We start from the raw sequence: 18062 nt of genomic DNA, 5'->3' as shown, positions 1-18062 counted from the left end.
GGCGGGGTGAGAGAGGGGGGGGGGGGGTGGAGGGTGAAGGTGCATCATCGCACGCACGCAGGTACAGTACGTGTATTGTGCGAGGGAAAATCTTTTCATACAATACCCCCGAATACCCACTGGGCCAAACGGATCTATTGACTCCTGCATTGACCCCTATACTTATCGACGGACGAATCCAGGACCAGCAGTTCGAAGAAAAGAAGAGAGAAAGTATATCTGCTGTGCAAACCCTTCACTCGAGGGGTCTGAATTGCAGCCTACTCATGCCTTGTGTACTGAAGGCCCTCTCGCTCATGCTGGAAACATTGTTTTGTTTGAGCTAGTCTTTGCGTGGAACACACTTTTTTATCGAAGTTTCAATCAGGGTCTGTGCCAGCAGACTACAGAGAAAGGGCATGGTGCTTAGAAAGCATTAACGGGAACAATACACCCGGACAATACAACGCGACCAACTATGCGAGGCCTTTTTACCTTTATTCTAATCTTGAAGTTGGAGAGAGCTCCCACGCAATATTGGCAGTCTGTTGGCATGAAAACCAAATAGGGAGGGCCTGAGTTGAACGAAAAGGATTAATAAAAAAAAAGGGTAAGTGCATACCTACAATTTACTCTTCTGTAGTAATGTTTCGATGTGTGAGATATATATATGAGCATGAAGGTTGGGACTTCCAATCATGTACAAGTTCCCGGGACAAGTTACTTTTTTCTAGAACTACAGTCACGACTTGGACATGCATGTTGTCATGATAGTGCTCCTATAAAAAAATATTTTGTTTCATGTTTTAGATCAAAAGCTTTTCCTATATTACAACATCCTTTTAAAAATCCAAACACATGACCTGAAAGAATGATTCTTCTTCTTTACAAAGATACCAAAAACATGAAATTTGGTCAATATTTAGAGCAGCAATGGCCGAATAAAAAGAGGTGTTTTGGTTCGCACCAAGCTCATTAACTATGCAAAAACCCTCTAGCCATGAATATCACTTGGATAAAAGAAGCTACTTTTCAGGGCTTGCGGACTGACTGTATATTGTCCCACTACCAGGGATTGTACTAGTTTTGTACCGTAAGACGCACGCTCCATAATATTATATCCCTACCTCTCTTCTTATTCTTCCGTTGAGTACAGTCCTCTTTACAGAGTATAGTCGTATTTGGCTGAGGCCGCAATCACAAAAACACATGACAAAACTAAACTAAACTCTCAAGGGTGTAGGCTGGCGGGGGTGCACTGCCCAGAAGGAAAAAAAAACAGACCAGTAATTTTATTTTTTTACGTGATTCCAGTCCCGGATTCCAGTATATTTTTACTGGGCCAGTTGATTTCTAACTGGACCAGTAAAAATCAACTGAAAAAATAACCCTTTCCATCAAATGTATACCATGCAGTTCAAGCAAATATATATGTACCACTTAAAGAGGAAGTTCACCCTGAATAAAAGTTTGCTGTAAAAATAGCAGAAAATTAAATATATTGGTGAAGGTTTGAGGTAAATCCAAGATTAAGAAAGTTATTTGAATCAAAAGGTTTAGATTTGTGACGTCATAAACGAGCAGTGAAACAAAAGCAGCGAACAGAAGAGAAACAAGTACTTTATGCCGATTATATTACCTTTTTGTTAAAAATCTTAGTTCAATGAACCGTTTAGAAATACTTTTTTGAAGTTTTGCAAGTTTGTTTAGATTGAAATTGAATAAAAGTTCTATGTAAGAAAAGATATTATGTACTGTTATTAGGCAATTTTAATCAAGAAAAAACAGAGACACCCCTTTCGGAAAAGTACACCATTAGGGGCATAATTTAGCTTAGACATTCAAGTAAAAGAGAGTATGAAAGTTCTATAAAGAAATTTTAAGCAAAATAAAAAACTCCCTCTCATGGTGGAAACACAGAGACCCTTAATGGGTAAAATACAATTGGTAAAAACTTTCATATACTGTAAGTTGATATTTATAACGTCACTCAATCCATTTCCGCATTCGATATTTCAGGAACTTAATAAATTGATCTATGATTTTTTTTCTTTATAGAGAGGAAAAGACAAAGTTAAGAGAACTACGATGTCTCTTGATTATACTTATTGGGGACTTGAAATTATGAATTTTGAATTATCAAAGTTCAGAGAATCATGTGGGTTAAAAGACTATGAATCGGGAATCAACAAATGAAATGGAAATTGTATTTTGATTATTGTACTCCATATATCGGAGGAATAATTTGTTTTTCTATGTAAATATGATATTCGACAGTTAAAACTGTCTTCATCGCCATTTTATTCAGAGCTATTGAAAACATGATTGGAATCAGTATAGACTTGAGACAAATCTGTAACAATTACATGTATAAAGGTAATGAAGTCATTTTTAATAACAAATATATATATGTTTTAATAACAAACATATATATGTTTTCGAGGATTTCCATTATATCATGCAAATCGAATATCAAAAGGTACATTCAGGTTAAAACATATTGACGGTAAAGATGGTGAATTGAAAACAGATGCACATTTCAAAAGTAAAGGTCTCACTTCATGGAATATATTACAGATAAAACATATATTTGAGAAAATTCTGCCCAGTTGGAAAAGGCAAATGGATTTTACAGAAAACAAGAAAAAGGAAATACATGTAGATCTGGAATGAATCTTATTCATTGTTTCGGGGAAAATTATCCATGTAACCGCCCTTTTACACGGTAAAAAATCGTAGTTTGAATGATGATTCAAGTGAAAAATAAGGCTAATGGCGAATACGTCATTAGCCTTAAAGACGTGTGAAACCAAACTAGAACATGATTAGAATCACGAACGCTAATCACAGTCACGATTACAGCAATCATCATTACAATGATGATTCAAGATTCACGAGTGAAAAGGCCCTATAAATGAACTCGTCTCAAAAAGATGATATAGGATTATTATCAATTCCAAATTAGAAGTCATTCCTGTCGTTAATCGGTTAAAAAAATCATTTACTTCCGCCCTTTCACACGATAAAAAAAATCATAATTTGAATGATTCCAGTGAAAATAAGGCTAATGACGAATTTTTAGCACGTGTGAAAGCTAACTAGAATCACGAACGCTAATCACAATCACGAATTCAAATTCTTCTCTGGAGGTGAATTCCAGTAAGTTTCACTCAAATAACGGTACAATTTACGTGTGAAAGGCTTGACCTCCAAAACATCTTTTTGGGGCGGAGCTTACGTGTCCTTTCAAGCACTTCCGTAATTAATACAATATTGTCATGCACTCATCTTATCGATGCATTGGTTTGATTGCAAGGACACATACCGCCTTCGCTCGGGAATTCGAGAGGAAAATGATGCAATAGCCCCATTACAATGGCTGTATAATGTGATTCTTTTTTAGTGACAAGATTGCAAGGCTTGAATAAGATTTTCGTTAATTTACATGTACTTTTAAAGGTGTTTAGAGATCTACAATGTATGGGGATATTTTCATGACACTTATCAAGGTAATTCCAGAAATTGGGGACTTCATTAATAAATGTATTTTTGGCTTTGAATGTCCTCAAGAGAGGTAAATGGAATTCATCTGACTGCCTTGTTGGTTATTTATCGACGCTTTGATTTGTTAAAAACGAAAATCGTGAAAACATGTGGTAAACTACCATTTTTATATAGACATATTGGCCTAATTGGAATGAATACGAATCCTTCGTATTTTCAAAGAATTACCAGTATATGGGAGCGCTTTGGGGCACTGCAAATAATAGAACGAATAACCCTTTTTTTGTAAAATCCTGATGGAGTGAGAATTTCAAGAGTGAATTTTCAGCTCTTTTGGAGTGAAAGTGTAAAACATATGCACCCTTTCACTAAAAAAAAGAAGGCAAATTAACCCCACTTTCCAAAGACCAAAATCTCACTCCATCAGGACCGGTTTCTCATCTCACTCTGGGAGTGTAATTAAGGACCAGGTTAGCTCATTTGCATTTAGAGAAAAATTAAATTATATCAACTTAATTCAATTAAGTACATTCACTGCAATATAAAAAAGGGGAGGGGACATTCTAATTGATAAAAGTCCATTACTCGTCCGACTTTCAGTGGTATCTTATTTCAACTTTAATAGACTTTTAACCACATAATTATTGACTTCAATAATTGTCACTTACCTGTACTTGATAGGTAATTATACGCGATCGGTGCATCCTAACAAAAAATAAAACAGAACTTTATCTGAACTTGATCTTTTAAAAATCTGAATTTTCAGATGGGTGACTGTTCAATGTTGCTCTTCCTTTGATTAAACAAATATATATATATATATATATATATATACTGCACACCCTAATCTAAAACAATTTCAAACACAAATAGATATGACAGTTATTGAAAAATATCAGCGTTAACGCTCTTAATGAATATTCAAGTAAACAGTGCTTTGAATAAAAAAATGAAGTACATTTAACATATATTTTAATATATTTGCCTAATTAGAGTTAGATTCACTCAATTGAAGCAAGTCGTCATTACTTGAACTTTCTTAAATGTATATTAAACCTAAAAAATCAAGTCAGTGCAAAGAAAAGTTTAATCCATTTTAAAATAGACACCCCATTTTTCTCAATTCTTATACTTCACTTCATAAACTGACCAAAACATGGTCATTTGAGAGCATTACATGCTTCCATAAGACCCTGAAATCAGAGACCGAACATTTCATTACGGTCTCATATACATGGGGTCGGACGTACATATTTTATGGAATTGCCCAGTTACAAAGATTAAATTCTTCTTATATATTAAAGGGATGCTCCTGGATAAAGATATTTATATTCATAATTAAAATAAAGTAAAATTCACAAAGCAAAATGCTGAAAATTTGATCAAAATCGGATAACAAATAACGAACTTATTGAATTTTAAAGATTTGAATTATTCTGGTGAAACAGTTCTAGGCATGTCTTCAAGAATATTCATTAGGTGGGCTGATGATGTCATATCTCCAATTTTTATTTTGTATTTTATTAAATGAAATTAGGTTTATTCAAAAAATTTCTACCAAGAACTAAAACAGTTGGATTGACGACTGATTAAGTGCATTTTTTATTTATTACTGCAACTTATTTCATCATAATGGAGACACATCATTCTACATGTATGAAACAAATGAAACAATTATGATTTCATGTAATAATAAAAATTAAAAAAAAGTGGGAATATGACATCATCAGCCCACGAAATGAATATTCATGACGAAGTGCGTATAACTGTTTTCACAAAATATTGCTAAAACTTTAAAATTCAATAACTTCATAATTTGTTATCCGATTTTAATAAAATTTTTAGCATTTTGCTCTGTAAATTTTACTATATTTATTTAGATATAAATATTCTCGGCCCGAAGTATTCCGTTAAGTGGCAGCTACAAATTCGAAGAAGGTTTTTTTTTTTTTTTTTAAGTGTACGATAAGATTCAAATAAAATAGTGGGCGCATGATGTCATTGGTCGTTCGTTTTCATATTACTATTTCGTTCAAGTGATGCGAAAATATGCCTTTTTTAACTTTCCGTCTGTTTTTGGGAGAATTTTTAGGAAATGGATGGTCACGACCTTTAAACATTATGTAGCATGTGACACAAACAGATAGGTCTGATAATGATTAATGGTGTTATTGTTTTTTTATAGTTCCACGATGGCCGATGAAAAGACATTTCGTGTGATCATCTGGGGTGTTCCTCGGTCAATCTCAACATGTCTTTTGAAGTGCCTTAGTTTCCTGCCAAATGCACAGGTAGGTCGAGAAGTTAGTTACTTTTTATTTTTATAACCCCCGTAAACTCTTTTCTGTGTCATTCATAATTAGCATCTTCGTCATCGTCATCATTGCTATCTTCATCTTCATCCCCGACATTCCATCATCAACACTATCGTATCACGACGATTTTCGTGATTTTACCCTCATTAAGATAGAGGTAACATTCAAACTCCTTGAAATTGTTTATTAAACCTAACCAGGCCGAGCTTAATTTACACTCTTTAAAAATGTTGGGCAACATACTATCCACACACCAATTGGTCGAAACTTTATCCAATTGTGGGTAGTTTTAAACCAATAATGTGTGCTTTTATTGGGTGAAAACTGCACAGAATTGGTTGAAAACTACCCAGAGTTGGATAATTTGTTTAACCAATTGTTGTGTTAGCAGTATGTTGCCCAACATTTTAAGAGTGTAGGAGGTTCTGCGCCTCGGGGGGGGGGGGGGGGGGGTCAGGTGGAATCACCTTACCCCTCACTAGTTCCCGGCCGTGGACCGAGTGATCATCATGCATATCACCGGCGATGTTATCTACTATAAAACCATTATTAATTTTTCAAAAATATTAAATATTTCAGGTATTTAATTATGCTAATTCATGGATATTAATTGTATCATATAACTAAATAGAGCTCCAAATATGTTTATTTTTCCAATGAAGCTCCATTTGTGCTTAAAGGAGAATGAAACCCTTGAAACTAGCTGAATCCATATTAAAGAGAAAAATCAAAGAAACATATTGTTGAAAGTTTGAGGAAGATTGAATGAATAATAAGAAAGTTATGAGCATTTGAATATTGAGATCACTAGTGCCATGTAGATCCTCCCATCGGCAATGCGACCAAGATCTGTGATATCACACACGTACAACTCCCTCATTACTTTAGTACTTATTTCACTTATATTCTCACTTTTATAGAGTCTATCACAAGGTTAGGTGTTTTCTTTATGAGATGACAAGTACAGAGGTTTCACAACATTATATCATTGATGAATCGTTTGTCATATGATTAGAATGAGCAAAAAAGAGATGTTTTGGGGTATATTTTCAGTGTCCGAATGGGAGAGTTGTACGTGTGTGACATCACAGATCTTGGTCGCATTGCCAATGGGAGGATCTCCATAGCATTAGTGATCTCGACATTCAAATGCTCATAACTCTTTTATTGCTAGTCCTATTCTACTCAAAGTTTTGTTGATCTTATTCTTTGATTTTTCTGCTTTCACAAAAGCTAACTTGCTCCAAGAGTTTCATTCTCCTTTAATATAAACAATACAATTGTCGAATTAGGATGATTGGATCCACTCCATCCCCCTTTTGATATCATAATATATGTCAATGGGCCTTTATTACACCATGTACATGCAATTACAAACTTTTGTCACGAAATTCCACTATCTACACATTAGATAATATTCTCGTCACGCCTGGTAGGAAGCATTTAAGGGATGGTCCGGGCTGAAAATATTTATATCTCAATACATAGAGTAGAATTCACTGAGCAAAATGCCGAAAATTTCATCAAAATCGGAGAACAAATAATAAAGTTATTGAAGTTTAAAGTTTAGCAATATTTCGTGAAAACAGTCGTCTTTTTTAAATATTCATTAGGTGGGCTGATGATGTCACATCTCCACTTTCCGTTTTCTTATGTTATTACATAAAATCATTATTTTTTTCATTATTTCATACTTGTGTGAATAATATGTCTCCCTTATAATGAAATAAGTTGCAGCAATAAATATCTAAAGCACTATTCAGTTGTCAATCCAATTTTTCTAGTTCTTGGAGGAAACAAAATGGAGATGTGACATCATCAGTCCACCTAATGAATATTCATGACGACTCTTTTCACAAAATAATGCTAAACTTTAAAATTCAATAACTTTGTAATTTGTTATCCGATTTTGATGAAATTTTCGGCGTTTTGCTCAGTGAATTCTACTCTATTTATTAAGCTATACATATTTTCAGCCCGGACCATCCCTTTAAAGGACAAGTCCACCCCAGCAAAAAGTTGATTTGAATAATAAAAGAAAAATCCAACAAGCATAACACTGAAAATTACATCAAAATCGGATGTAACATAAGAAAGTTATGACATTTTTAAGTTTAAGCTTAATTTCACAAAACAGTAATATGCTCATCCTGGTCGGTATGCAAATGAGGGGACTGATGACATCACTCACTCACTATTTTTTTTGTATTTTAGTATATGAAATATGAATTATTCTATTTTCTCCTCATTGTCCTGTGAGACAAAGTTTTATTCCTCCCTGAATATGTGGTATTACCATTGTTATAACATCTTAAGGTTCAGTCAAGTTGGTCCTTAATGTCAAATTGGTAAAAATTGAAATATTGTATAATTCAAACAATAAAGCACAAAAGAAATAGTGAGTGATGGACATCACCGTCTCTCTCATTTGCATGCCACTGAGTTGTGCATATAAATGTTTTGTGAAAAATAAGCGAAACTTTAAAATGTCATAACTTTCTTATTTTACATCCGATTTCGATGACATTTTCAGCATTATGCTTGTTAGATTCTTCTCTATTGATTCAAATCAAAATTTTCTGGGATGGACTTGACCTTTAAAGATGGCGAGATATTTAATCTTGCCATGTCGGCTTAATATCGAAATGAAGCTTGACTTATGGAAAGTTGTGTATCGTCATGGCGAGTTAAATATCATCTCGTAAAGTAGAATATTTAAAAACTTCCGCAGACAGTCACATTAAAGCCTTACAGTACACCAAAACAGAGGTAAACTGCCGATTCGGCTATTGCCAACTCGTCCACTCATCACATGGTCTACCTTTATTTAGTCTAATGCCATTCCGTCCATCTATATTTCGTCTACCAATCACTCCGTCTTATCACCAGTTCGTCTAATGACCATTTCGTTTTATAAACAGGTTGTCTAATACCTATCTTCTTTTTATTCATTTCGCACAATTATAGCACTTATCCAATTAGACCAAATGGTTTATGGACTAAATGGCTATTGGACCAACTGGTTATTATACTTAATCGTGAGTGGACGAAATGGCAATTAGACCATGTGGATAGTGGACGAATTGATGATACACCGAATGATAGACGAGTTGGTATAATTTGACGAACTGGCATTAGACCAATAACTTGGAAATAAACAACAGCCCATCAAAACCACTTACTAATTTATGTGGCATCATCTTTCTGTTTCTCCCCATCTCTTTCTTTCTCTCTCCTCTCTCGCTATTACAGGCCTGGTTCGAACCGTACTGCCTCGCCTTCTTTACCGACATTTCATGCAAGAAGATGGGCTTCCCCTTGCCTCGATATGCCAGAGATTTCAACGCAGAGGCATTCGCTGAGAGTATGGCATCTGTACTTAAAGGATCAAAAATGGAAAAAGAGTACGCCCCAGGGGAAACTGATGCATCTCTCGTGATGTGAGTTCACCCCCCCAAAAAAAATCTACTACTACTACTACTACTACTACTACTACTAATAATAATAATAATAATAATACTACACTACTACTACTACTACTACTACTATTACTACTACTACTACTACTACTACTTCTACTACTACTACTACTACTACTAATACTATACTACTACTACTACTACTGCTATTTCTAATAATAGCAATGATAATAATAAGATGTAATCCCGATGATGGAGTAATTATAAGGCCTCGGACTACGTGACCTGACAAGAAATTACATGTTGCCGTTTTTAGTGGAGCCTAATTGACCTTCCTGATCGAATTGGGTTACGTTTTAATGGTAATTCCTAACTTAGGGGCTGCTGGTAGCTAGGACCTTTACTCAAGAAAATATAATTTATGCACTGGCTTAGCAACGACGCGTCGCCTGCATAACTGAACTTTTTTTTTTTTTTGTATCGCTATAGCTGACAACCCTCGTCACCGTCGCTCCCTTGTCTAAAACTTGGCATCAAAAGAGACAGCAGACTTGATATACATGTAATGGCAAAAGTAGAAAATAAATGGGCAGTGGGGTGGTGGTGGAGCGGGGGGGGGGGGGGGTAATGGACCCTAGTTTGGGTAGCAGTTAAGAATTATATCCTTTCGCTTGAATTTTGATTTGGGAATTAACATATTGTAAATCTACTATCGTTATGAAAAGCGGACTATTTGCCTATGTAAATCTGGAAGAGGCCTGATAGGTAGTGATGCAGTTTGGGCTCTGCATTATTTAGATCAATGATGGTATTGGGTTTGGAGGCGAGGTGCCTATTTCCGTGAGAACACTTATTAAATACATAGGCCTATACGCAAATTGAATGTGAAATTGTTTCAAGAAGCGATTATTTTTTTCTATATTGAACGAAGATGGGACATAATTTGGATTAACTTGATCTAGAGTCCATCGTGTATGTCTAAACAACAACCATCATATTATAACGCAATGGCAATATTTTTCTTTAACTTTCAGACGAGACAGTGTTCGGAACCAGCTAGACTCTTTACCACCGGGTAAATCGCATGTTATCAAGGACATGGCATACGCCGTCACAGGCTTCTATGACACGCTGCCCTGCAAGGAGTCTAACTTCAAGCATGTCTTCCTCATCCGCAGACCAGAATGTATGTTTCCATCGTTTCGCCGATTGCTCATGGTACAACTCAAAAACATGACGATGATGCGGGGAGAGGACCCGGGCAATTCCTTCGAGGACGAGAACTTCGACATGACGACCGACGTTCCGTTCATGATGCCTGGTTATATGTACAAGTGCCAATTCGACCTGTGGAAACACGTCCGCGAGAACATCGATCCCAACCCAGTGATCATCGATTCGGATGAGTTAGCAAACCACCCGGCCGAGCTGCTACCTAAGCTGTGTGAGGCGACTGGCATGCCCTATAATCCGAGTCTCCTTGAATGGGATAGTTCTCCTGACTGCTCCTTAGATTGGCGATGTCTCCACCCGCTCAAGAAGAAAGACGGTACACTGAGGGGTCCTTATCATATGGCTCTAAACAGCACGTGTTTCAATGCCCCAAGACCTCTGGTACCACGTGATGATATGACCCCTGACATGATAAAATGCGTGGATGCAACCCAGGATTATTATAATGAAATGGCTGCCCATAGGATTAAACCAAACCCATAGACGTAACTAACTTTTTTTAGGGACCACACATTTTATTTCATACTCGTAGATGTTCATTTTGTTATGTGTCCTACTCAAGCTGTCGACCTGTCGAGATGGCGAGATAAGTTACCTCGCCAAGTCGACATACAAAATGTTGTATGTCAACATAGCGTGATACGATATCTCGTCATGTTGGCACATTTTCATAAAAAGTAAATGGAGAGAACGATTTAATTTCATATCTACATTATCCAGCCTTTTCATAAGTTGACTTGAGATAATGTATCTCGCCATGTTGAGGAGGCGCGATAGCTCAGTCGGTAGAGCGGGGGATTCGTATTCCGGTGACCCGGGTTCGATTCACACTTGGTGCGCTATTGCCCTTTGGTAAGGCATTAATCCTCATTACCAGGTCCTTCGGAGAGGACCTTAAGCCGTCGGTCCTCTGGTTGCTTGCTTACAAGCATTCATGCTTTCTTAGCAATCAGGTAAAAAATCCCAACCAATCAAAAAACAATGTCGACTGGCGTTGGCGATGTACGATGTACGTGTGTTTCATTAACTAATCCCTGTGCAGGGGTCGCGGAACGGTTTTCAAAGTGGGGGGCTGAGCCAAAAGTGGGGGGGGGGGGCTGACCATGCAAAAAATCACAATCATATGGTCATTTTTATGTTTTTGTACAAGGTTTTGGAAAAAAGTGGGGGGGGGGGGCTTCAGCCCCCCCCCCCCCCCCCCCCGCTTCAGCGGCCCCTGCTGTGCGACTTATACTCGCAGGGACTTAGCGAGTTTTCTCTCAGCGACGCCCACGTACGGCAAGCCCAATTTTACATTAATTCCCTGTTTCTTGATGTCTAGAATTTAGAATAAATGTTAGGCTTGTGATACATCTGCGTCGCTGGAAGCCCCGTAGGTTGACGAGCGAATACTCACTATTGTGTGTGAACGACAGCGTCGTAGGAGCGAAGCTGGTGATATCATAAAAATGATTGCATAACAACGACAACAACAACGATGAAGATGATGAGGATGGTGAATGGGAAATAACCAAAGAAGGCGAAATGCTATGGGAGAATTTGATTAATGAAAGGTATGAAGGGAAATATTGTATGTGGGCCCTATAGTAATTACTACTGCAATTAGGCCTACTACCACTACGACTTCTGCTACTACTACTACTACTACTACTACGACTTCTACTTCTACTTCTACTTCTACTTCTACTACTACTACTACTACTACTACTACTACTACTACTACTACGACTTCTACTTCTACTACTACTACTACTACTACTACTACTACTAATAATAATAATAATGATAACAATACTAGTACTACTGCCTTTCAAACTAATGGAAATAAATGTTCCATGACATTGCTCCAGCGACAATAATTGCGCCGCTCTAAATTCCAATCGAATGACCAACTTTAACCCAGGGTTAAACACTATAGCCAACCTAAACCTATCAAAAACCCTATTGCAACCTAACCCTACATCTTAGACGAAATTAAATCCGGAGAAATTGTCGCAGGAGCAAATGTCACCGGAAAGCAAACTTTTAAATACCAAGATAAATAAATAGTTTTGCCAATGGATATAGTTATGATGATGGGCCTCGTAATGTGACAATCGGGATTATACAGTTTCGATTACTTAAAGGGTTTGAGTATATAATAACTTGAACTGCTCCCGTCCTGGGCCCTAGCTATTACATAACAGTTTTCATTACTGTATGTAACTTTGGTATCCACTGGCAACACCATTGTGAAAATGCTCCATATATCAGAAATCAGGATTCCGTGGAAAATTACCATATTCGTAACTGGAATTAATGAAAAACGAATGTAGGCCTGTCATCATTAAAAAATAAATATAAACATTACGTACAAGTTACACAAAATGAGAGTTGCGTATAACAACAATTGGCATAACATTTTTCGGCGCCTTTGATGTATTTACAGATGAATGGCGCTATGCAAATAAAAATTTTCATGAAAATTAAAATTATAATAATAATAGAAAACATACGCCGTCAGCTTAAACTGTGTACCATACCGAAATTTCTAGCCAATCAGGTTTCAGACCCAAAACACGTGAGTTAAGGAGACTTTAACAGAATACTTACCTTCATGTTTTCTGTTTATGTGTGACATGTGTGCATGTGTACTGTTAAAGAGCCTATATCCAGTCACACCAACGGAACTAACTCCAACGACCGACTGTGTGCCATTGGTAATGACGTCATTGATTTTGTCAGTCTGGGGTCGATTGTGAAGATGTGACTGTAGCCATCAGGTTATTGTAGTCTGAAGGCACAGACCCTTGGTTTTCGCATAGTACATAATTCAGTGTCTGAAGTAGTGAGACTTGATTCACTATGTACTGTATCTGGACACAGACAGACAATTTGGCGTCTAGTCTTTACGACTAGACATAGTATAATTGGTTGAAGTGTCAAATATGAGTCTGTGCTTGCAGACTACTCATCAGGCCTACATGTCAAAACTGACGACATGGATAATTGAAACCAGAGCTTCGTCACAAACCCCAGCGTCAGAGGGTTTACGCCTTCTTCACATGATATGTAAATACTGCATATTCTTTATTTTTGCACTACAATAATTAATTCATATGACTTTGTATGAAAAGGTATTGATAAAGCAGTGGGAAGAAAATGAATAAATACTTGCAAAATTTTACGTCATGTGTATTTTTGTAACTTCTTTGTATTATCAGGGGCCACGTAACGATTTTCAAGGGGGTGGGGCTGATTTATTACTCAATCATTCATGAAAGTGCTTTTTTTTCATCGGATGAATCATAATGGTGGCATATTATGTTGATTACCCGTAATTATTAGTAATCACTATTCGGTGATATAGCCCAGTAAAAAGAGCAATCAATATTGAAGGCAAGTTCTCACCGCGGTTTCCCCGGATAGCAACGGAGGAATCCCTTTATATGGCGCTTTCCAAGATGCAATTTCGTACTTTAAATGTGCTTTGAGTATTACTAATTGAGCAAGTGTTTGATGTTTATAGGCAATGTAACTAATTAATGAGGCCTCGGTCAGAAATTAGTCTCACCCATTCCGATGAAGGCATGATTATTCCGGCAGTCAAATTCAATCTATTTCGACTTAATTTGCCCTCATTCGTTTCATTGAAAAATCTTAACGCATCTGTAGAAATATACTCTCTCTCTTCCCCTCTACATAAGATCGGTAATACTAGTGGAAGAAAACCCTAAAAATTAAAAACCATAGTTCCCAAAAATGAAGAGCAAAGTCACACTGTTCGTCAGTGCCCATTGCGTGACAAAAAAAGATAAGAGAATTCAAAATACGTTTCTGAAACGATGATTCCCGATTATTGCAATTGTTGCTTCCCCCTCTCCCTCTTGTAATATTTTCCTGCTAATATCCGTTATTTGAATCCTCGAACCAGAGGTGATATTCTGATGATTAAACCTTGATTGGTTGAACTCTAATCTAAACTCGAATTTTAAACATCACTCCTATGGAGATCTTGGCCTGGGCTTCACGATATTTCTTCCGTATCCGTGACAATAGACCAGTTCGTAATTACTTCATATGGAGAATTTTGGTCAAATGATGACCTTTCATTTCTTTCAATATGATAGGCAAATTTCAAAGCAAGATATTACGTAAGCATTCCTTACATAGCAGGATGAAGAAATTGAATAGACTAGAGTAGCACACCAATGAACATTTTATGAAGGTATTTGTTGCATTTCTAATTTGAATGCATATTATAGCATGTTGCACAATATACTTTGCAAACTGTGAAATACCAGTCCTTCGTGGACGCATTGTTGTTTTTTGTGGAAGTAAATGAAAAACACAATTCAAAAGAATATATGAATAATCAAGGCATCAAAATTGGTGCTTATCTCATTAAATTTTAAACCACCATGTCACTTCAGTACCAATGACCTTCCTCTGATCATGCGCAGAATCTTTTGATCATGCGCAGAAAGGAACTACGAACTGGCTTATTAGAACGCATAATTCATACAAATTCTCAATATTCTTGTATTTCCTATTGTAACCATTCACGTCTCAATTAATTCTTTGAAAATTAGTGTTTGCAGCAGGATAAGAATAATTTTCAATAGGTGAATGAGTTGAATCCTTTTCAATTGGTGAATGAGTTAAATCATTTTCATTTGATGCATGAGTTTAATTTTTTTCAATTGATGCATGAGTTGAATCTTTTTCAATTGATGCTTGAGTTGAATCATTTTTAATTGGTGAATGAGTTGAGTCATTTTTAATTGGTGAATGAGTTGAGTCATTTTCAATTGATACATGAGTTGAATCTTTTTCAATTGGTGAATGAGTTGAATCCTTTTCAATTGGTGAATGAGTTGAATCATTTTCAATTGATGCATGAGTTGAATCATTTTCAATTGATGCATGAGTTGAATCTTTTTAAATTGATGCATGAGTTGAATCATTTTCAATTGGTGCATGAGTTGAATCATCTTTAATTGGTGCATGAGTTGAATCATTTTCAATTGGTGAATGAGTTGAATCATTTTCAATTGGTGAATGAGTTGAATCTTTTTTCATTGGTGAATGATTTGAATCATCTTTAATTGGTGAATGAGTTGAATCGTTCTCAATTGATGCATGAGTTGAACAATTGTCAATTTGTGAATGATTTGAATCATCTTTAATTGGTGAATGAGTTGAATCGTTCTCAATTGTTGAATGATTTGAATCATTTTCAATTGATGCATGAGCTGAATCTTTTTTTCAATTGGTGAATGAGTTGAATCCTTTTCAATAGGTGAATGAGTTGAATCATTTTCAATTGATGCATGAGGAATCTTTTTCAATTAATGCTTGAGTTGAATCCTTTTCAATTAGTGAATGAGTTGAGTCATTTTCAATTGGTGAATGAGTTGAATCTCTTTCAATTGATGCTTGAGTTGAATCATTTTCAATTTGTGAATGAGTTGAATCATTTTCATTTGGTGCATGAGTTGAATCATTTTCAATTGGTGCATGAGTTGAATAATTTTGGGTTATTCTCCTTTTTTTTATTTTCTTTTTAGTTTTGTAGCAATTTTACGGGGTGTGCTTGGCCAGCACGGACCATCCGCCCCCCCCCCCAAGCTGGATTCGCGCCTGCCAGCCCTTCGTGATTTAAATACACTTTGACAATTTAGATTTCCCCTCGACTTTCCTCTCTAAATACCAAAGAAATACATTTGGGGGGAAATAACTCAAGAAGGACAGTTGTAATCTGACAAATCTCAGCAATTATGTTTGTGTAGCGTGTGGAGAGCGGGATGAGATCGTATTAACGGACGTAGCGTCCCGATATTATGGTTGCCATGACAACGACATGACTCGATCTATGCACTTCAGTGAATTCGAGGCGTCGGAAAACGATTGAACATTGAAAATCAATCATATTAAAAATATCAATATTGATATGAATGAAGAATTCCGAATTGATTTATACTTTCTGAAAAGCAAAATTGTTCCATATAACAGCGCAGCTTTAATTAATTTTCGTGAACACTTTTCACGTTGGACAAGTGATGAAGTGTATTCTGATAAAGAAAATGAAGGGGGAGAAAAAGAAGAAGAATAGGAGGAGAAGTAGGAAGAAGAAGAAGATTGAGACAAGAGCTTGACAGTAAAAATAATAACTGCACATTATTGCGCAATACTCAACTGCGCATTACAATAATGTTGTTATTGTTATTACCCCGGATATAGCCGTGCTGCCTACAGGCGCTCAGGCATTCAAGGAATTTCTTCCTACCGGGTACCCATTCATCTCACCTGGGTTGAGTGCAGCCAATGTGGGTAAATTTCTTGCTGAAAAAAAAACACGCCATGGTTGGGAATCGAACTCACGTCCCTCAGATTGAAAGACGAGAGTCTTGACCACGAGACCACGACGTCCCCAAGATGTATGACGAAGAAAAAAAAGAGGACGTGTAATTAAGGAGAGAAGAAATGTTGAATAGTTTTTTTTCCTTACAAAGATTTTCCCTAGAACTAGGAGAGAGCACATTATGTTGATGAGAAACATGGAAAGTTAATAAAGGTGTTAGAGGATTGGATTTGTTGATTTGATCAAGGATAATAGCGCGTCCACTTAATCATACAAGTGAAAGTGTTGATGAATTATTAATCGAGTTATTCTTTGTCATTTAGAACGCATTCCAAGAAAATTATGTCTATCATGCCTATGGTCAATAATTGAGTAGACTGATGGACAAGTTAGATGTCGGTCACACATCATTGATAACCTTAACCCGATTAGGCCTATATAGGTCTATACATCTTATGTGTATATGAATGCAAATATGATCAAGAATATTCTTACGAGCTATGCAAACACGCAGCGAAACGGTATACTGTATTCATATTTTCTTGGAAACCACAGATGAAAAAAACAATATTTGATATCCCGAACGCTTTTAACAATATGAGCGGCGCCGTAGTATTTTGATATTGGGTGCGTGGGTGTGTGTGTGTGTGTGTTTGGGGGGAGCATTAAAGTGACGCCCTTTTCTGATTTGAATATTGGGTATTGAGGAGTTACACAACTCCGCCCTTATTTTTTTTATATTCCTTTTTTACAAATTGTTCTCAAATGAATATTATATAGCTACACGACAACAGACTACTATTCTTTATAGGCCTACTCTTCTTCTGTTCTTTCTATACCTCTCCCCTTCCTCTTTTTTCACTACTTGAAAAATCACAGGGGCACGGTCGCACTTGCCCCTTGTAGCATCACCCCTATTCATTTTTCCCCGTTTGATCACCACAACTGAACTATAGGCTGGGAAGGTGCGAGGGAGGATTGGTGCCAGACGACCTACTTATATGGTGTCATATTTTTTCTCCATTGAATTAAAGGAGTATCATAGAATTCTCCGGCACAGACCTCTCATATTTATATTCTTTTTCCTTCATCTTTCTTTCTTCCCATTTCTCCTCTTTGGTTTTGTTTTTCTCTTTTTTCTTGTGTATATTCACTACATGAAAATCCACAGGGGTGCATGCCCCCCGTGGCGCCTCCCTGCCTATATGTGTACCTCTGTTCCTTGCCCTTACTGACAAGTCGTCTGTCCCTCTTTTTATTTCCTTGATC

General features: G+C 36.6%; 1 protein-coding gene across 1 annotated transcript; it reads left to right on the top strand.

The window, feature by feature from the left end:
* The first annotated feature begins 390 nt into the window (after positions 1–390).
* On the top strand, positions 391–13616 carry LOC129277954 (uncharacterized). Its single transcript, XM_064110447.1, has 4 exons — positions 391–589; positions 5669–5774; positions 9051–9238; positions 10252–13616. Exons 2-4 carry the CDS (start codon positions 5676–5678, stop codon positions 10931–10933), a joined length of 969 nt encoding a protein of 322 aa, XP_063966517.1. The 5' UTR covers positions 391–589; positions 5669–5675; the 3' UTR covers positions 10934–13616.
* The last annotated feature ends 4446 nt before the right edge of the window (positions 13617–18062 follow it).

Source organism: Lytechinus pictus, chromosome 15 (assembly GCF_037042905.1).
Source record: "Lytechinus pictus isolate F3 Inbred chromosome 15, Lp3.0, whole genome shotgun sequence".
Taxonomy (NCBI): Eukaryota; Metazoa; Echinodermata; class Echinoidea; order Temnopleuroida; family Toxopneustidae; genus Lytechinus; species Lytechinus pictus.
The sequence above is the reverse complement of the archived record's forward strand: the minus strand, read 5'-3'. Positions and strand labels throughout refer to the sequence as shown.